This window comes from Sesamum indicum, linkage group LG3 (assembly GCF_026168435.1).
Source record: "Sesamum indicum cultivar Baizhima isolate 11 linkage group LG3, ASM2616843v1, whole genome shotgun sequence".
NCBI lineage: Eukaryota > Viridiplantae > Streptophyta > Magnoliopsida > Lamiales > Pedaliaceae > Sesamum > Sesamum indicum.
In genome coordinates this window covers 24,672,320-24,690,583 of record NC_142659.1, presented here as the reverse complement: position 1 = coordinate 24,690,583, position 18,264 = coordinate 24,672,320, and the positions used below count along the sequence as shown (strand labels likewise).

Here is an 18,264-nt window from a genome sequence, read left to right as displayed (position 1 = left end):
GCAAGCAAATATCAAGTATGTCCCAGAGAAGCAAACTGGACTACCGTCAAGACTATACTTAGGTACCTAAGGAAGGCCAAAGATATGTTCTTGGTGATGATGATGATGCCAAATCTCAGTCAGGGTCCATATTCAAGCTTAACGATGGAGTAGTTGCTTGGAAGAATTCCAAGCAAGAGAGCACAACTGATTCCACCACAGAAGCTAAATACATAGCAGCTTTGGAAGCAACTGAGGAGACCGTTTGGATGAAAAACTATATACAAGAGTTAGGTGTAGTGACTATCACTGCCAAGCTAGTGCTTATCTTCTGTGATAACAATAGGGTGGCAGTACAAGTGAAGGAACCGATATCTCATTAGCGGTTTAAATATATTCTTAGATGCTACCATCTTCCTATAGAGATGGTGGGTAAAGATGATGTTTGGAATGATTGAGTCAGCTCAACAGATAACAAGGCAGATTTGCTGACCAAGCTTGTATGGCAGATTGCTCATACTAAACATTTTAAAAAGATAGGTTTGAGGATGATGGGTGATTGGCTTTAAAGTTAAATAGGAGATTGTCAGAATAGGTGATCATAAAGCCCATTAGATTAGGGTTTATCTATTTTGACAATTTCAAAGATGTAATGTAATATTATATGAATAAAAGTAAGTATTCATTTATGGCATTTATCTTGTTAGCTTACTTATATTAAATATTGAACTTACTTAACGTCATAAAAAAGTGTACAAACTAAAGGAACAATCCATGCAGTTGGGTTATGCATTGAATGATAGCTATTAAACCAGCTTTGAGGTATGGGTCTGAAATATTCCACATCAAGTACCTCGAGTTAGGGCATCGAGAGTCCCGTAGAGACTTGCACTAAAAATTGCAGTGCCGTGTTTCATCGGTCGGAGACGTAGGTCATTTATGCAATTTTGGTGGGTCAGTTGGCGAGGTTGTTGCACTGACTCGTGAGAACTATCATTATGGAAGCTTTGATGCCTTGGTCGGTATGATAAGAGTTTCCGACTTCTATAGTACGGGAGTAGTCTTCAAACTTGATGAACCATGGCAATCACACGTACATAATGATTGTATCTTGAATCTGACAAGAGATGACCGTGTCTATCGTATAATCATTATAAGCCTTATCCAGTGCAATCAGAATGTTCAGTGAGGACGGTGGGTTCCAAGATAGAATCCTTCCCCTATCAGAATGTGATAATGATATCTCCCATGCATTTTAAGACTCGTTATAGTTTTTAAAATATGTGGCTATAGTGATTGATTGAATAGGGATAGATTTTCAATGTCGAGTAGTAGAGATAACGATGTCTTGAGTATTAAGCATAACGACCTAGTCTAGGATAGGAACCGAGGCCCAATTTTATACCCTAAAACTAAGGTCGAAAGATGATATCCATATGGAACTCAAGAGCCTAAATGCTCAAGGCATTATTTATCTAGTCTCTAGTGCGATGGACTGTTGTTAGACAACCATACATGATAAAGTACATTTCTGGCTATGGGATAATTAAAAATAATTAATTAAATTTAATTTAATTAATTGTGTTAGTCACATGCCCAAGTGAAGTTGAGGGTGAATCTAAAGAGTCACACACTAATCACTGAAAAGTGATGAACTTAATTTGAAATTAATTTCAAAATAAGGGAATTAATTAAATTAAATTAAATTAATTTTTAAAGAGCATAAATGATTGGATTATTTATGTAGACTAATTCATTAGATGGATGACCCAAAATCTAATTGATTGGATTAATTAAATTTTAGGTTTGACATTTTAAATTAATTGGAGTAATTTAATTAGGCTTGGTATCTATACATTAGATTTATAAAATGAAAGGGAGTGAGGTTGCTTCTTTGAATTGAATTAAAAGGTATAAAGATTTTAAATGGACTTATAATTAAATTAGATTTAATTAGAGATCATTAGATCTTGGCGTGATTAAATTCAATTTAAATGATCTTGGTCCATTAAAACATTACCCAAAATCCGAGTTTGACCTTTTCTAAGTTAAGGGAGAGTTGGACTCCTCCTTGGTGAGGAAAGCATGGGTGAGTGGGGTTTTTAGAGATTCCTCGTTCCTTTTTTTTTTTTTTTAATTTTATATTTTCGAACACACTGATGCTGTATTCGAGTCGTGTTCCTGTCCAATACGTGTTAGATACAACACTGCACTAAATAATTTTTTGAAGTGTCCGTAAATTATAGTCCACTATCAACCCACCCCAAATCCTAGCTCACTAATTATGGTACGATTTAAGTTGGATCGATTGATTGGAACGGCGCAGTAAGTTGGTTAAAAACCCTATAAAAAATAAAGGACAAAATGCATAAAACACCCCTGCATTTTAAAAAGTTTGCAAAATAAACCCTCTTGTTATAAGAATAGGCTAAAAGCTCCTCTGTTTTGTAAAACTCAGCTCAATCGTCCCATCTCTATTACATTCAACTAACGGTGTTAATTTTTTTTAAAAATATGACAGTTATACCCTTACTTATTATATATTATTTCTTATATTAATGACTATTGGATTTGATTTGATCAAATATTGATCGTTAGATCTAATTAATTAATCTCAACCGTTAGATTTTAAAAAAATAAAAAGTCTAGATTCAAGAAATTATTTAACTTATTTTATATATAAATAATTTAAAATTTTAAAAATATATTATTATTATATATTTAAAAAAAAAACTAACTACCCACCCTATCCCCAACACCCCCGGCATCCCCCCAATTCTCGTCGCCGGCGGCTAAAATTATTAAAATCACCGTATCTCTGTAAATTCTTTACCAAATTGAGTGAGGCCAGTCTAGTTAGAATCGTCTTGAAGAGACGAGTTTGATGGTGGTGGTTTGAGAGTGAGATTCGACCGGACGGAGACGAATCGACGACAAATATGTTCGAAAGTCGTGAGTTGAGCCCACTCTTTATGATTGACGAAAACTCAAATTGAAAGAATGAAAATATCGTCTTGAAGAGAGGATTCGAATGGTACCATTGACCGTGAAAAATTAGTCCGAATTGCGCCAGAAACTTATCGAAAAAGGGGCGAAAATCACGGTTTTTTCCTTTTATTTTTATTTTTTTAATTAATTTTAATTATATTAATTAAAATATATTTTAGCTAATTAAGAATATTTTAAATAATTATAATGATTAAAAATTTTGGCTAATTAATAATAATTATTGTAATTAAATATATATTTTAATTAATTAAAAATAATAGTTAGATTTAATAATTAATAATTATAAAATTATTTGAATTTAAATATAACTTAATTTAATATTTCAATTTAAATTTAATATGGCAAAATTTAATTTATTTTTTAAAGTGAGAAATTACAAAATGAACACATAAAATAGGCCAAAAAGCCCTTTGTATGTTATATAAACCCATAGAAGGGTATTTTAGTCCAAAATATCATTAAATATGAACGCAGAAAATGACTTCCAAACACAGTAAATGCGTGTCTCCTCCACTTCTCAATAGTTGCTAACAGAATGGTGGTTTTTTGCTAACTAAAACAAAATAGAATTAGCTTTTTCTAAAAACAGGAGGGTATTTTTTGCATACTTTTTGAAACACAGGAGAATTTTATACATTTTGTCCAAAAATAAAAATAAATAAGTAGAAATAATTAAGAATAGGGGGAAGTGGATGCAAATAACCCATAATAGGAACAACATTACGTAGTATATATGTAGTCAAGGGAAGATTGGTTTGAGATAGGTCGCGGCTCCAAGGGATGGAGTCGAACCGGACCAATGACATTACGGCCTACTTTCTATAGGATTATTATATAATATACTGTTAGTTAAACAACCCTCACTAAACCCTAATCATTTAAATACTTCAACAAGCACATACATTCTTCGCTGTCTCTCTCTCTCTCTATCTCTCTCCTCCTCTCCACTCTCCCAAGTCTCCTCCTCTGTTTTGTCTCTCTAAACCCTAGAAAGAGAAACCAGCAAGAGTTGTTCCGTCGAATTCCTTCTTTTTCTGGGGTTTAGTTTCCGTTGGTTATCCGATTTTTGTGTTTTTTTGTAGAAGGAGAATTGGAGTGTTGAAGCGAGATGGATCTTCAGAGCTTGGCGATTATCTTGCAGGGTGCACTTAGTCCCAATCCGAGTGAAAGGAAAGCCGCTGAAGATAGTCTCAATCAGGTACTAGGATGTAGGATTGCTTTCGCTGGAATTATGGTTTTCTTTCTTTGTTTTTGGTTTTTGGGTTAGTAGGTTGCAAGGAATATGATGAATCTTTCATGAGAATTGAAATTCTCAGAGTTCTTGATTGATCGTGTAATCCTGTTTCTGGAGTGGTAGGAGTGAAGTCACGTGAAACTGATTTTGTTACTTGTTGGTGCATTCTTGCAGTATCAGTATGCGCCTCAGCATTTGGTGAGGCTGCTGCAGATCATAGTAGAAGGGAATTGTGATATGGCCGTCAGACAGGTGGCTAGCATTTCTTTCAAGAATTTCATTGCTAAAAACTGGGCGCCTCATGACCCTGGTAAGTTTATTCATGCATCAGTGGACGTTCTTGGCTAAAAGTGCGAGTCAGACGTTCCTGTTTGTTAGGAGTATCATTTTTGGTTCTAGATGATTGGGGATGTATGAGATGGTCAATGGAGTACATGACTTATTGGATGACTGGTTTTCCTGGATAAATTGGTGATTTGGTGTTTGGGCCCAGAAATTTAATTTTTAGGTCTTCTCATGATATTTAGTTCCTATCGACTTCTTAGAGGCTCCAGTAACAAGCCAAGAACTGTCTTTAACAGTCATGAAGACAAATCATATGCTAAAGATTTAAAATTCTTGCATAAAGAATTAGGTCTTCCTGTTCATTAGATTGTGCATTTATTTGCAAGGCTCTCTTTTCTAGATATTTTACTGTGTTGATTATAGTTTTGCATTTAGTGATCTTTGGGGAGCCAGCTTGGTCCTAGAAGGTAACTGCAGAGTTTTTAAGATATTTCTTTTTGGTACTAGCTAATGCAAGTGTGTTATTGTAATTCTATTTGTTGATGTCAGAATTAGATAATGGCAGAACCTGATCTTTTTCTGCCCTCACATTTCGTTTGGTAACAGGCGAGCAATCAAAGATCTTACCTGATGACAAGGAAGTGGTCAGACAGAACATTCTCAATTTCATTGCCCAAGTTCCCCCACTTTTGAGGTATTAATACATTTTTCTCTTATTTATTAAATGTGCAAATGATAATTCTCATGCAGAAAAGAGTTATCATATATGTATAATCAGCTTGTTCATTCAGGCTTCTCTAAATTCATGCTTTCAATCTATGCTTTTTGACATTACAATGTGATTATGTCCTTCATGTGCGTTTAAACAGCCAAGTGAATATCTTGGCTGTTTCGTAACTAACTGAAATATCTTGTTAGGAATGACCTTTTGTTAACTAACTTGTGAAGTCTTCTGGTGTTATAAACAGAGCACAGCTGGGTGAATGCTTGAAAACAATTATACATGCCGATTACCCAGAACAATGGCCAACTCTTTTGCACTGGGTGAAACACAATTTGCAGGATCAACAAGTTTATGGAGCTTTATTTGTCCTCAGGATCCTTTCCAGAAAATATGAGTGAGTTCATATAAAGTGCTTTCTTTTGAAGCACTTATCTCTTATTTGCTTCTCAAACCGTAACTAATGTTGATGGTTACTGTAAATTATCTTGGGAACTAAGAGTTTCTCCTACTTCTTCATGTGCGTGTCTGCAAAGTCCAGTGACTCATCATTTGTGGATTTTGGTTGGAGTTAGTTGCTGTTGACCCTAGTCCCATTTTACCTTATTTCTGTTTCTGATCTATAAATTTCTCATAGGCCTTTGCTTCTCTTATTCTACTTCTGCTTTGTTTGTTATAATTGGTATATTTGTTCATGCATACTAGTGCTTGTACCTTAGGTTGTCAAGGAGTAATGCCTCCTGTCAGCGTCGAAGGGGTTTTGCAATATATAGGTATGCATCTAAATGCATAAGATGATATTTAGGCAAAGTCTTGGGCGTGAATAGAACTCTAGGTGGACGTGAACGATAGTCTGGCTAGGGGTAGAACTCACCTACTAATTATCTAGACTTGATTTTTGCCTGAACACCCAACAACCAATGCATGTTTACAATGCAGAATGCACATGAAATTATGTTTTTACCTGCATCCTTGTAGTTTGGATATTAGAAGCCTCCCAAATACTGGAGAAACATCAAGGAGGGACATTCTTTGTAGATAGTGGATCATACTTATGTGTGCATGAGATATACCTCTGGTTCAAAAGTTTTTAATTTTAAATTACTGCAGTTCTTCTTGAAAGGGATACCTGTTGTGCACTTGATGCTTGTAGATAAGGAGTTTAGTGAATATGAAGATGCTGTTTTCTCCTTACACTTGCTAAAGTTTGATGTTTATACCTTAAAGAACTATTCAAGTTGTTTCTAAGGTTAAACTGTGGCTACGTTTATAGTCAAGTGCCCAGAATCATAACGCCATTCTTCGTGGTGTAAGCCAGACGCATTCATGTATCAACCGGGAAACTATTTGATTATTCTCTTTGCCCCCTTTTATTAAGGTGGCTTTTGCGATTAAATCTTCTTGCAATCCATAAGTATCAACATATGTTAGTATTACTGACACTCAGCTTATAGTCCTGGTCACAAGGAAAGGCTTGCACTGGTTTTTCAAGCGTGTTCCAACTCCCTAATTATCAGTTCCTTATAGGACCAAAATGTTTCTTTCATGCAATATTTGTTGGAGTTAAAAGCTGTTTGCTTTTGTTACGCTTCCATGCTGCGGTCCCTTCAATTGTAAAACTAATATTCTTTTCAACCAATTCTAAGCACCTCTGGTGGATGAGAGGTTAAAGTTACAGAAAAGAAAAGCTGTTGTCACTTTCTACAATCATTGGTTTTAGGATAATACTGAAGTTACTGTGCATGTATTTTAAAATACACATTAATACGTACAAATCAAACACATACAGATAAACTCATAAGAGATACATAATACTGAAGCAAGCTAGCTGGTGTTTGAGCATAAATACTTGAAGATACCTGTTTAGTCTTTTTTAGCATGTACTTGCGACCCTTGATATTGTTGATCCTTGTGGTGGAAGTTCATATTTTGACAGACAAATATTTATTAAAGTCTTTTAAGTACCACAGGAACAGTAATTGTAAAAAGAGGCAATGGAGATAAGTGATGAATCTTGTGGGTTTCTACCAAAAGAAACTTCTATGTGTGCCAGTGCTTTAGTTAATGTACATAACACTTCTTATGTGCTCATCCCCTGATTTTTTACAATTTGCAGATTTAAATCAGATGAGGAGAGAATACCAGTTCATCACATTGTTGAAGAAACCTTCCCCCATTTGCTTAACATCTTTAACAGGCTTGTTCAGATTGTTAATCCTTCTATTGAAGTAGCAGATTTGATCAAGCTGATTTGCAAAATATTCTGGTCATCTATATATGTATGTTCATATTTCTGCAGTTTTCAAGCTTGTTATATGTGCTTTTTCATTCAATTTGTTGGCTACAGCACCAGTGTGTCGACATGGCATGACAGTTTTCACAGGCATCATTATGATTAAAACCCTTATGCATGATAGAGTAATTGAAAGTCTTGCATGCTTCTCGTCATTGTCAAATTCTTTTCCATAAAACCTTATGCACAAGGCACCACCATGCTTTTAGTTTATAAAACTGAGGGTTCTGACAGTTCTAGCTAATGGTGTAATATGTCTTAATGAAAAGATTATACTAAATTTTGTTCTATAAGTGAAATCAAGTTTTCCACATTTAGTTCTTAGCAAAAAAACTGTATGCTGCATCTGACCTCAACTAATTTGTATGCAACTGTTCTCAGCTGGAGGTCCCGAAGCAGTTGTTTGATCCAAATGTATTCAATGCCTGGATGATCCTTTTCTTGAATATATTGGAAAGGCCTGTTCCGGTTGAAGGACAACCTGCTGATCCTGAACTGAGAAAATCATGGGGATGGTGGAAAGTGAAGAAGTGGACAGTCCACATATTAAACCGCCTTTATACTCGGTATGTTCTTAGTTATATCTGTATTTCTCTCCTTAAATGTGGGCTTATTTGCTGAATAGCCCTGATTTAAATTGATGACATTCTCTCCTCTCCTTGATTTGTACCAGATTTGGGGATGTGAAACTTCAAAATCCAGATAACAAAGCTTTTGCCCAAATGTTCCAGAAGAATTATGCAGGGAAGATTTTGGAGTGTCATCTGAATTTGTTGAATGTGATCCGTACTGGTGGCTATTTGCCAGACAGAGTAATCAATCTTATTTTGCAATACCTCAGCAATAGGTTTGTGTAATAAAATCTTATATTGCCCTGATAGTGTTACATAGTTCTCACATTTGTCATTTGATGCCTCTTAACCCCTTCCCATCCATTGTGAAGAATACATCCATGGATCAATTGTTGCCAACCTGGCCATCATTTTCTGATTAAAAGATAAACATAAAATGCCTGGACGTATCCCATGCTGCATCCAACTTTTTTCTTGTTCTTGCAATTATTGGGTACTTAGTAGTATCCAATACGTAAATTGCCCATATCTAAGCCGTATCCGTATTCTGGGAGTACAAAGTACTGCATTAGACTATTTCCAGGAGTACTGCTGTATCATGGCTGATGGCACTCCTGATAGTTTCTGGACCTGACTCTTGCAGGGCACTCTTTATAAAAAAACTAGAGATATATATTTTATACAGACCATTAGCATCATTTTTTAGGGAGTATGTCAATTGATGTTTCTAATGATATCGCATGCTCCTTCTGGTCTTCTTCCTTGTGCAGTATCCCAAAGAGTAATATGTACAGTCAGCTGCAACCAAAACTTGATGTTGTTCTTTTCGAAATCATCTTCCCGCTGATGTGCTTCAGTGACAATGATCAAAGACTCTGGGATGAAGATCCACATGAGTATGTGAGGAAAGGATATGGTATGTTAAGAATCTCAATTTCATCTCAGTTACTTCAGTTTATGTTTCTTGATCTTTGAACAAAGGAATCATATCTGATTTTCTTCTTATTTTTCCGCAGACATAATTGAGGATTTATATAGTCCTAGAACTGCTGCAATGGATTTCGTGAGTGAGTTGGTTAGGAAACGTGGAAAGGATAACCTCCAAAAGTTTTTATTATTTATTGTAGAGGTTTTTAAGAGGTATGCATCATGTTATTTTAGATTTTCTATGTGAATTAAGAATTTGATATTTGAACGATGTTAATCTACCCGCTTATTCTACACTAGATATGATGAGGCAGCAGCAGAATACAAGCCCTATAGGCAGAAAGATGGTGCTCTTCTTGCAATTGGAGCATTATGTGATAAACTGAAGCAGACTGAACCCTACAAATCTGAGCTAGAGCACATGCTTGTACAACATGTGTTCCCTGAGTTCAGCAGTCCTGTGGGACACCTTAGAGCTAAGGTAAGGGGTCTTGATTTCTTTTGTGTTACCTTATTTTTGATTTAACTTGTAGTAAAGTAATGTATATTTTAACTTCTCATGATCCATATGTCGGTGAGGTAGTTCTCAAAACATACTGTTTTCTCTGACTCCTAAAGGTATCAGGAAACTGTACAGTTCAGGTTAAGATTTTTGGCTTTCCTAAAGGGAACACGAGACTTCGTTTTGTTATGGTGACATTAGTTTAGAATTTTCATCCTGCTCAACTACTTTGACCAAACTTTCTTTTCTGTTATCTGCTCTCTTGAGCTGTGAGCTTATGCACTTGTTGTCTTGTTCAAACATCCCCAATCTAGGCAGCATGGGTTGCAGGGCAGTATGCACATATTAATTTCTCTGATCCGAATAACTTCCGAAGAGCATTACACAGTGTTGTTGCTGGGATGCGTGACCTAGAACTTCCTGTTCGTGTTGATTCTGTCTTCGCATTGCGCTCTTTTGTGGAAGCCTGCAATGGTACTGTTTTCCTCACTTTATGTTGCTCTAGAGATACCTCTGCTACAGAACTTTAATATGTAGACCTAAAGCTCAGTCGGGCAATTTATTTGATGTACAGATTTGGGTGAAATTCGACCAATCCTTCCGCAACTACTTGATGGTATTCATCTTATGAAAATCCTTTCTTTTGTTCTCTTTGTTGAACAGCTGCATTCTAACTGAATATTCTTTGCCCTTCTGAATTACCCTCAGAGTTCTTTAAACTTATGAATGAAGTTGAGAATGAAGATCTTGTATTTACTCTTGAGACAATAGTGGACAAGTTTGGAGAGGAGATGGCTCCTTATGCTCTTGGATTATGCCAGAATTTGGTGAGACTAGTCTACTCAAGTATTTGAATATTTTGAGTTGATTATGTGTATATATATTATATATATATATTTCTTTTGTATCATGTGCTTTTGATTTTCAGGCTGCTGCATTTTGGAAATGCATGAATACTGCTGAAGCAGATGAGGAAGGTGATGATCCTGGAGCCTTGGCTGCTGTTGGTTGCTTGCGTGCCATTAGCACAATCCTTGAGTCAGTCAGCAGACTCCCCCATCTCTTTGTACACATTGAGCCAACTTTACTGCCGATAATGTGTAGGATGCTGACTACAGATGGACAGGGTAGCTAGCCTATTTTTGTCTTTTTTGTCAATATATAAATTACCTTGCTGTTTTTGAGCTTGACATTCCTTATAATATTATTTGTTGAAATTCATACTTCCTACTATCTTTGTTGGATTAGAACAATAGTCTCATAATTTGGAGATAGTTGTACTTGATTAGAAGAAATGAAGTTTTGGTTCAATGAGTATCACGGATACTTGCACGTACATAAAGTACATTTGATGGAGTAAGAAGTTTGTCTACTTTTCTCTGTGATTCTGACAGGATCTAGGGATGAACACAAAAGGTTTACACCTGAAAATGCTTCAATATGATAGGCTTAGGTTGAATTCTTGTGCTCTGATCACACTTGCACTGTTTTGGATAGTAAAAATGTGGATCTTGCATGTCACAAATGCAGATGAGATTGTTTGTCTTGCGAAAGATGGTTTCCTATATAAAAATTCGTCATCATATTACCATTTCTTGATATCTACTTTATTTGTTAAATGAGTTCATGAATGATGTATGATTGTGAGATGTAAGATTGAAGGAACTTTTCAAGGCTTGATTTCCCTTTTGTATGCCCACCTACCACATAATCAATCAACTTTGCCAGGTATACAGTTTGGTTGCTTCTGTTGTGATTTTAATAGCTTTTGAACAACCAGATACCTTTGGCCTCTGATCCAGAAATTTTATTGAACTTGATAATTGGGAGGTGGTAAACTTGATCCATAAAGTGTCGGATGGTGGGGTATAGGTTTGATTGAAAATAAAGCTTATAGTGTAAAGTTTGTCAAATTACTGTTAGAAGAGAACAAAAGAGCATCTGAGAACTTCAGTAAGTATTATGTTCGGTTTTCTTATGAATATGTAATTGTGCAGAGGTCTTTGAGGAAGTTCTGGAGATCGTCTCTTATATGACTTTCTTCTCACCCACTATATCACTGGAGATGTGGAGTCTCTGGCCATTAATGATGGAAGCTTTGGCTGACTGGGCAATTGATTTTTTCCCTAGTACGTATCATTAAGGAGATTTTTACTTTTGCAGGAATACCCTTTCCTTTGTTGTATTAAATTTTTCTTGTTTCTTCTGCATCTTTAATATGTTAATTGTTTATATGATATAAATGTTTTTGAAGCTTTGGCTGTGTTCTGATTGATGAATCTGATTCACTTTCCAATTACAATGATTACACGTAGATTTCTAAGAGCATATTCAGGTTTTTTTTTCTTGTAAAATCATTTATGGGAGAAAGAAAGGTCTGGTTCTTGAAATTCAATAAGCTTTCGGGGTACTTTTATGTACTGTATCCTGTTCTCTGGTCCTCATTTATGTTGTTGTCCAACTTTTGGGGTTTCTTGATGTGTTTTTGTTTTATGTGCCCCTAGCCCGAATCTTTAAAATGTAAAAGGATTCATGTTGTAATATACCTGCCGAGGGCTACTTGTTGAATCAGCTTCTTTAAAATTTTCTCATGCTCTGTGGTTTGTGGAAAATTTCAGATATCTTGGTGCCATTGGACAACTATATATCCAGAAGTACTGCGCATTTTCTCACATGCAAAGATCCAGATTACCAGCAAAGCCTCTGGAACATGATTTCATCAGTGAGATTCGTTGTCAAATTCAGCCTCTAATAGAAACTGAGCCAATGAATGACTTCTGACTGTGCTAATCATGCAGGTCATGGGTGATAAAAACCTGGAGGATAGTGATATTGAGCCTGCACCTAAGCTCATCCAGGTAGTATTCCAGAACTGCAGGGGACAGGTTGATCACTGGGTTGAGCCTTACTTAAGAATCACTGTGGAGCGTCTGCGTCGCGCTGAGAAACCATATTTAAAGTGCCTCTTAATTGAAGTGGTAAGGAATGGATTTTTCTATATGAAGTGCATTCCTAGCTAATGGGAGTCTTCTGATGGTACTCAAACTTTGAGGATACTCTTTGCTGGGGAACTTAAATCATTGTGTCAGAGACAAATTGTTTTGAACGCATTTCATCTTCACATGCAATTTCATTTGTCTATCACTTCGGACTTCAGCAACTAAATTCTTATTCTTAACCAAATGATTTCATGGTAATGGATTGCTTGGAAGGTGAAAGGACGGAAGCATACATTTATAATAACTCAAAATTGCCGATCAGTTTTTTTGTTAGTTTTGCCTTCTTTAGACATGTTTGTAAAAACCATTGTTTTCACATTTTCATTGTAATGGTTGCTTTTAGGTTCTCCTTCCCTCTTCTTGTAGCTTTTCAATTTGTTCTAGGTTCCTTTCCATCTTCCTTCTATTGAAATATGTTTCCACTTCTTTGTGAGGATGGTTATATTACCTGGGTCATCTTGGGCTTCTTTAACTTTAGAGAGGGTGGTAGAGTAAATTCCACATGAAGTCATTGGGTATTATTTCTGCATTGCCTCTTGGTTGAGGCCATGGCGCATTTGCTTGGCCACTCTATTCCAAGTTGGCTGATTAGTCTTTCTGCCAGTGGTTTATATGGTTAAATCTTTGTTCTTTTGAGAGTTCTATGTCAATCTTTAGCTACTAGTGTAGTGTTTTTATGCTGTGTGCTCTTGTTTATGAACGAAGAGAATCTTTAGGATTTGCTTTATATTTTTGTGTGGTGGAGTTACCTTACTTTGGATATAGGAGTGATACGTACTTGCAGGGTTATAAAGGCTTATTTGTCTGCAGGAAGTGACTTTAGCGATTACTATGTGTGATTTTTTCATGCGCTTCTTTGCGAATTCTTTTTCTTGTGTGAGGCCACAAATGGATATTGCCTGAGTTCAAGCATTGGATAATGAGACAACGATGACTTTTGACAGGTTGCAGATGCTCTGTATTATAATGCGTCATTGACACTCAACATTCTGCAAAAGCTTAATGTTGCCACAGAAGTTTTCAACCTTTGGTTCCAAATGTTGCTACAAACTAAAAAAAGTGGAGCGCGTGCTAATTTTAAAAGGTATGCTCCTTGTGATGCTTTATTGTATTGCTATTTCCTCTCCTAAAAGGATATATACTTATGTGGGAAGTTGCCCTTCTGTTTGCAGGGAGCATGATAAAAAGGTCTGTTGTTTGGGCTTGACATCATTGTTGCCTCTCCCTGCTGATCAGTTGCCAGGAGAAGCATTGGAGCGCGTTTTCAAGTCTACACTTGACTTGCTTGTTGCCTATAAGGATCAATTAGCAGGTTGTTGATTTTATATGCTTTTAACATGCGCCTTATTTTTCAAATATTTCAGCAAAAATGAATACCAGACCAACTCTGTGGTTCATCAATTTCTTGCGTTTTATTTACCTTGTGTATATATCATTTTACTTTGTCAATTTGAACAGAGGCTGCTAAGGAGGAAGAGGAAGAGGGAGAAGACGATGATGATATGGGGAATTCCCAAACTGATGACGAGGATGATGATGCTAATTCTGACAAGGATATGGGGGTTGATGAGGATGGAGATGAGGCTGAGAGCGATAAACTTCAAAAATTGGCTGCTCGGGTGAGTATCATTTTCTTCAGGCATTTGGATGAAGCTATTCTGTGAAGATTTATAAGGGGATTGGTGATTATAGCATAGCATAGCATTTATGGTCCTTATATTCTCTCTAGTTTGTTCAGATTAAGCAACATCGATTAAAACTTGAATCAGTGTTTATTCATGGATTTGCAACTTTCTTGAAATCTTTTTGCAAAAAGTGATTTGAGATCAACTATCTTTTTCCAGAACTTAAAATTTGGATATTAGTAGGATTAGATTTTCTGCCTGTAGTTTAAGATTGATGCATATTACTAGGGCTTGTTCATGCACTGAAATTTATCCCTTCTCTGGCTCCTGATTATGAAAATAATAGAATGTTCCACGGTTATCATATAGGGAGGTCAGTACCGTTTTGGAATATTATCTAGGTCAACTCATTATGCATTTGTTTGGTTTGCTTTTTAAATTCTTATGGTTTCTCTTTGTACATCTTGTCTCTTATGACTATACTCATAAAATCACGTGGAATACAGGCTAGGGCTTTCCGTCCCACTGAATCGGATGATGAAGACTCGGATGATGATTTCAGTGATGATGAAGAATTGCAATCACCCATAGATGATGTTGATCCTTTTGTTTTCTTTGTTGACACTATTAAAGGTAAAACTTTAGCTCTTGTATTTCCGTATAGCCTAAATGCATTTCATTAGTGTTGATTATTCTTACATGGTTGTCTTATCCCCAAATTTCTGTTTTGTAGCTCTGCAAGCATCAGATCCATTGAGGTTCCAAAACCTCACTCAGACACTTGATTTTCGTTATCAGGCGCTTGCAAATGGTGTTGCTCAGCATGCTGAACAGAGAAGAATAGAGATCGAAAAGGAAAAAGTGGCCAAGGCCACAGAAGCAGCTGTTGCTGCCTCATGATTTTGCTAGCCTGAGGGTTCATTAATCAAGTTCCACAAATTTGGTTAGTCATAATGTTCAAAGAAACCAAGAGTGATTGCATTTCTTGGAGTCTGGGTCGTCATTTCAGTGGTCTTTGGTTATCGATGTGTCTAAAATGGCTGTTCAGGTCCCAGCTTTTGTCGCAATCCTCAAGATAGGCGATCTGAATTGGGGAATCAGATTCCTAACCTTGATTTCCCAGGTCCGGGTTTGATTAAGTTATCTGGTGAGTTGGCTCTTCTACATCAGAAGATGTCAGTTGCCAGCATGTCGGTCCTTGGTGTCCTGCAGTTTGTACCATTTTTTTTATACGAATGGAAGTTTCATGTCAAGGTAGAAGTTATACTGTCTAGGAACCCATCTGTTTGGTTAGGGTGGAGGGTAAAATGCATTCAAGTTATGATGCATGTTAGTCGTTTGGATAGGTAGTTGATCGCTGTAATTTATTTTTCTTTTGGAGGGGTTGCGTCCTAAATTTTCGTCTTTGGATGTTGTTGTGCATACATTATTTTCACCGACTTTGGTTCCTCTAGTTTTGGGAGGTTTTGATCTTTCTGGAGGTGCATAGTTGAGTTTTCTGCGGAATGTAAAACTAAGTTTATTCTTTTATCCTGTGTTATCACGTTGGAAGGGTTTAAATATTTGATTCATGACCACCTCCTGTGTTTCTTCCAGCTGTTAAGACTCTTTTCACCTGCTCTTTTCTTGTTCCGGGTAATTGTCGGCCCAATGAGTAGGTCTGTAACTGGTGCCTGACAACTATGATTATTTTTGCTCCGTTAAATGCCAGAACACCACAATCCAATTTCGTGATTGCACCTTAAAAGTACTTCTTGTTATGCAGCGAGCTCAAGTCTGTGCAGGAATCAATTAAGTGCTAGGTGGGAAGTAGGAAGCAGGATTCGACTTGTTGCTGAGGAAGTTGCACTAGCACTAAGCTTCCAGTAATCCAGTTAAAAAAACACAGTAGGTATCTTTCATTGTTACACTGCTGAAAGGATGGAGTTGGCATTGGATTAGGCCCACGCACAGCAAGAAGTTGATTTTGTTGATAAAACAGAAACTATGAAGTCATGCTTGTTATAAAGTGTAGTTGTCATTGATCAAGTGTTGCAAAATCATCTTCAGGCTTGGAAGGTTCTGAGGATTGATTTATGGTCCATGAACCTGTCAGCAACTATTGAATGTCTGTCCAGAATAATTGGATGATTGCTCAGATGCGGTGAATAGCATCTTAATGTGTTTGAACATAAGGCATCTGCAATAGGTGTTTGTTTTTGTTTAAATGTCCATCCATAAAGCATCAAATTTGTATTAGTAGTTTTTGATTCAATATTTCCTGATTGAGTCGTTTTCTTCTTGACCAATAAGAAATAATCCCACTAGATGCAAGATCATCTGCATCTATTGGTACATGGGCAATTGTGTGGACCGATGGACTTACTAGTCTTGATGGCTACAAAGGATGATGTTACCATATTGAAAAGAGATCAATATTTATATTATGTAGTTTATCCTTTAGACCCTTTTTGAAGAAGATTCTATTACTACCATTTTTGTAGGGAATGTATGCATGATCATCTGCATTACAATGAAATATAGGTTATTGATCGAAATTATCTAATTTCATGTTGGATAATGGTGGGGTTATATCTTCATGATAAATCGTAATAGAAAGGTCTACGAGAATGCATCCCTACTCCCAAGTCATTGATAGAAAATTATTGTGAGGTGTGGATACTTTTGAATCAAAAAAATTTAATTTTAGAATGATTAATTGAATATAATTAATTTTACTAATTAGTTTGTCAATTTAATTGCGTAGTTTACAAGTCAAATTGATCTATGAATTAAATAGTAGAATTATTATTATTATCATAGAAAGGGGTTTGAACATAGACCATTTTCCTCAAGAATGTTATGTTAGCTCAATCAATTTATTGATGGCGAAAAATATAATATTATAAAACTGTGTGGCTGCTGGGATTCGAGCCCAGGTCTCCACGGCCACAACGTGGAATTCTCACCACTAAACTACAGCCACTCTTGTAAAAAGGCTGTTTAATTTAGATTTGTATAGTGGAGGAAATTCACGCACCCTACATTCCCTTTTTCCTCTTCCACTCTTCCCATGTCTTCCCCCAAAAACTTATAGGAATAATTAAACTGCCCTTCACGAACTTTAGTATAATTGTATGTAAATTTTGTTGTTCAAAAAATTATATTTAATAATTTTAATATTATTTTCGTTCAACAAATAAATAATTTTGTTAGTTAAAGTTCATAAAATTTATATTAGCAAAAAAATTAAATAAAAGTTCATGTTTACCTTTAATTGACTTATTAATAACCTATTGCAAATAAATAAATTTTTTCTGATCAAATTATCTTTACAACATCTTCATATGCACATTAGGTAATGTATGTGAGGAGACAATAAGTCAATCGGGGTAAATATAGATTTTCATTCAATTTTGTTTTGCTAATATTAGCAAATTATATGGATTTTGACTAACAGATGGATAGATTTATTGAACGAAAATAAATGTCGATGATGCTAGATCTAATTTTTTAAACTACAGAGTATCTATATGTAATTATACCAAATGTCAAGAAAGGACGATTTACTTATACTAGTGATGCGACTTGCGATTCAATTTATGCCTCCATTACGCGTGGCTCTTCATATGAGTCTTACGATTTTGTTCTGAAAAAGACACCTCACAGAGAGAGAAGCCTTGGGGCTTATAAGCTACTCAAGTTCATTGCCTACAACCAACATGAGAAGCTTACCTACATTATCAGCCCCCAGATAAGGGATTTAGGAGGGATACATGATCTCATCCCCACGATTTTGTTTTAAGAAAGCGCCGAATTGAAGAGAGAAAGCCTTACGTTTATAAGCCATTCAAACTTCTCATTAACAATCAATATGAGATGCTAATCTCCATTAGATTATATTTGGTATAATCCTTCCAACATCAAGAGTTGATACACACTAGAAGTCCTTGAAACGTTCCTATAATAGTATATAAATAAAGTTTCAATTTTGCCAAAATGATGTTTGAAGAGAATACAGACTAGTCTGAAACTCTGAGTGCATGAAAGCTATGACCTCTAAACTAAAAATCTTTTAATGTGCATGACATCCACAACAAGGCTGGTTTACGATTATATCTTTTATTTATTTTTAAAAT

The 18,264-nt window shown here is 35.9% G+C and overlaps 1 protein-coding gene and 1 non-coding gene across 5 annotated transcripts; one reads left to right on the top strand and one right to left on the bottom strand.

Annotated features, from left to right (window-relative positions):
* Nucleotides 1-3,879: 3,879 nt before the first annotated feature.
* Nucleotides 3,880-16,402, top strand: LOC105158687 (importin beta-like SAD2). 4 transcript variants are annotated; one of them, XR_847535.3, is made up of 24 exons: nucleotides 3,880-4,186; nucleotides 4,397-4,532; nucleotides 5,114-5,201; nucleotides 5,476-5,625; nucleotides 7,345-7,507; nucleotides 7,903-8,087; nucleotides 8,195-8,368; nucleotides 8,864-9,009; nucleotides 9,110-9,233; nucleotides 9,321-9,501; nucleotides 9,837-9,996; nucleotides 10,097-10,138; nucleotides 10,231-10,349; nucleotides 10,451-10,649; nucleotides 11,520-11,651; nucleotides 12,141-12,244; nucleotides 12,321-12,500; nucleotides 13,466-13,605; nucleotides 13,694-13,833; nucleotides 13,980-14,140; nucleotides 14,653-14,779; nucleotides 14,880-15,089; nucleotides 15,743-15,804; nucleotides 15,912-16,402. XR_847535.3 is itself a non-coding variant. In XM_011075522.3 (23 exons), the coding sequence occupies exons 1-22, from the start codon at nucleotides 4,097-4,099 to the stop codon at nucleotides 15,044-15,046; spliced, it is 3,108 nt and encodes a 1,035-aa protein (XP_011073824.1). In that variant the 5' UTR covers nucleotides 3,880-4,096; the 3' UTR covers nucleotides 15,047-15,089; nucleotides 15,912-16,402. The 4 variants fall into 4 exon arrangements, 3 of the variants coding, with proteins under 3 accessions (XP_011073824.1, XP_011073826.1, XP_011073823.1); XM_011075522.3 differs by lacking the exon at nucleotides 15,743-15,804; XM_011075524.3 differs by lacking the exon at nucleotides 15,912-16,402 and having other exon boundaries at nucleotides 15,743-15,885.
* Nucleotides 16,403-17,039: 637 nt separating this feature from the next.
* On the bottom strand, nucleotides 17,040-17,111 carry TRNAH-GUG (transfer RNA histidin (anticodon GUG)). Its single transcript has one exon. It is a non-coding gene; the product is annotated as a tRNA-His (tRNA).
* Between the last annotated feature and the right edge of the window lie 1,153 nt (nucleotides 17,112-18,264).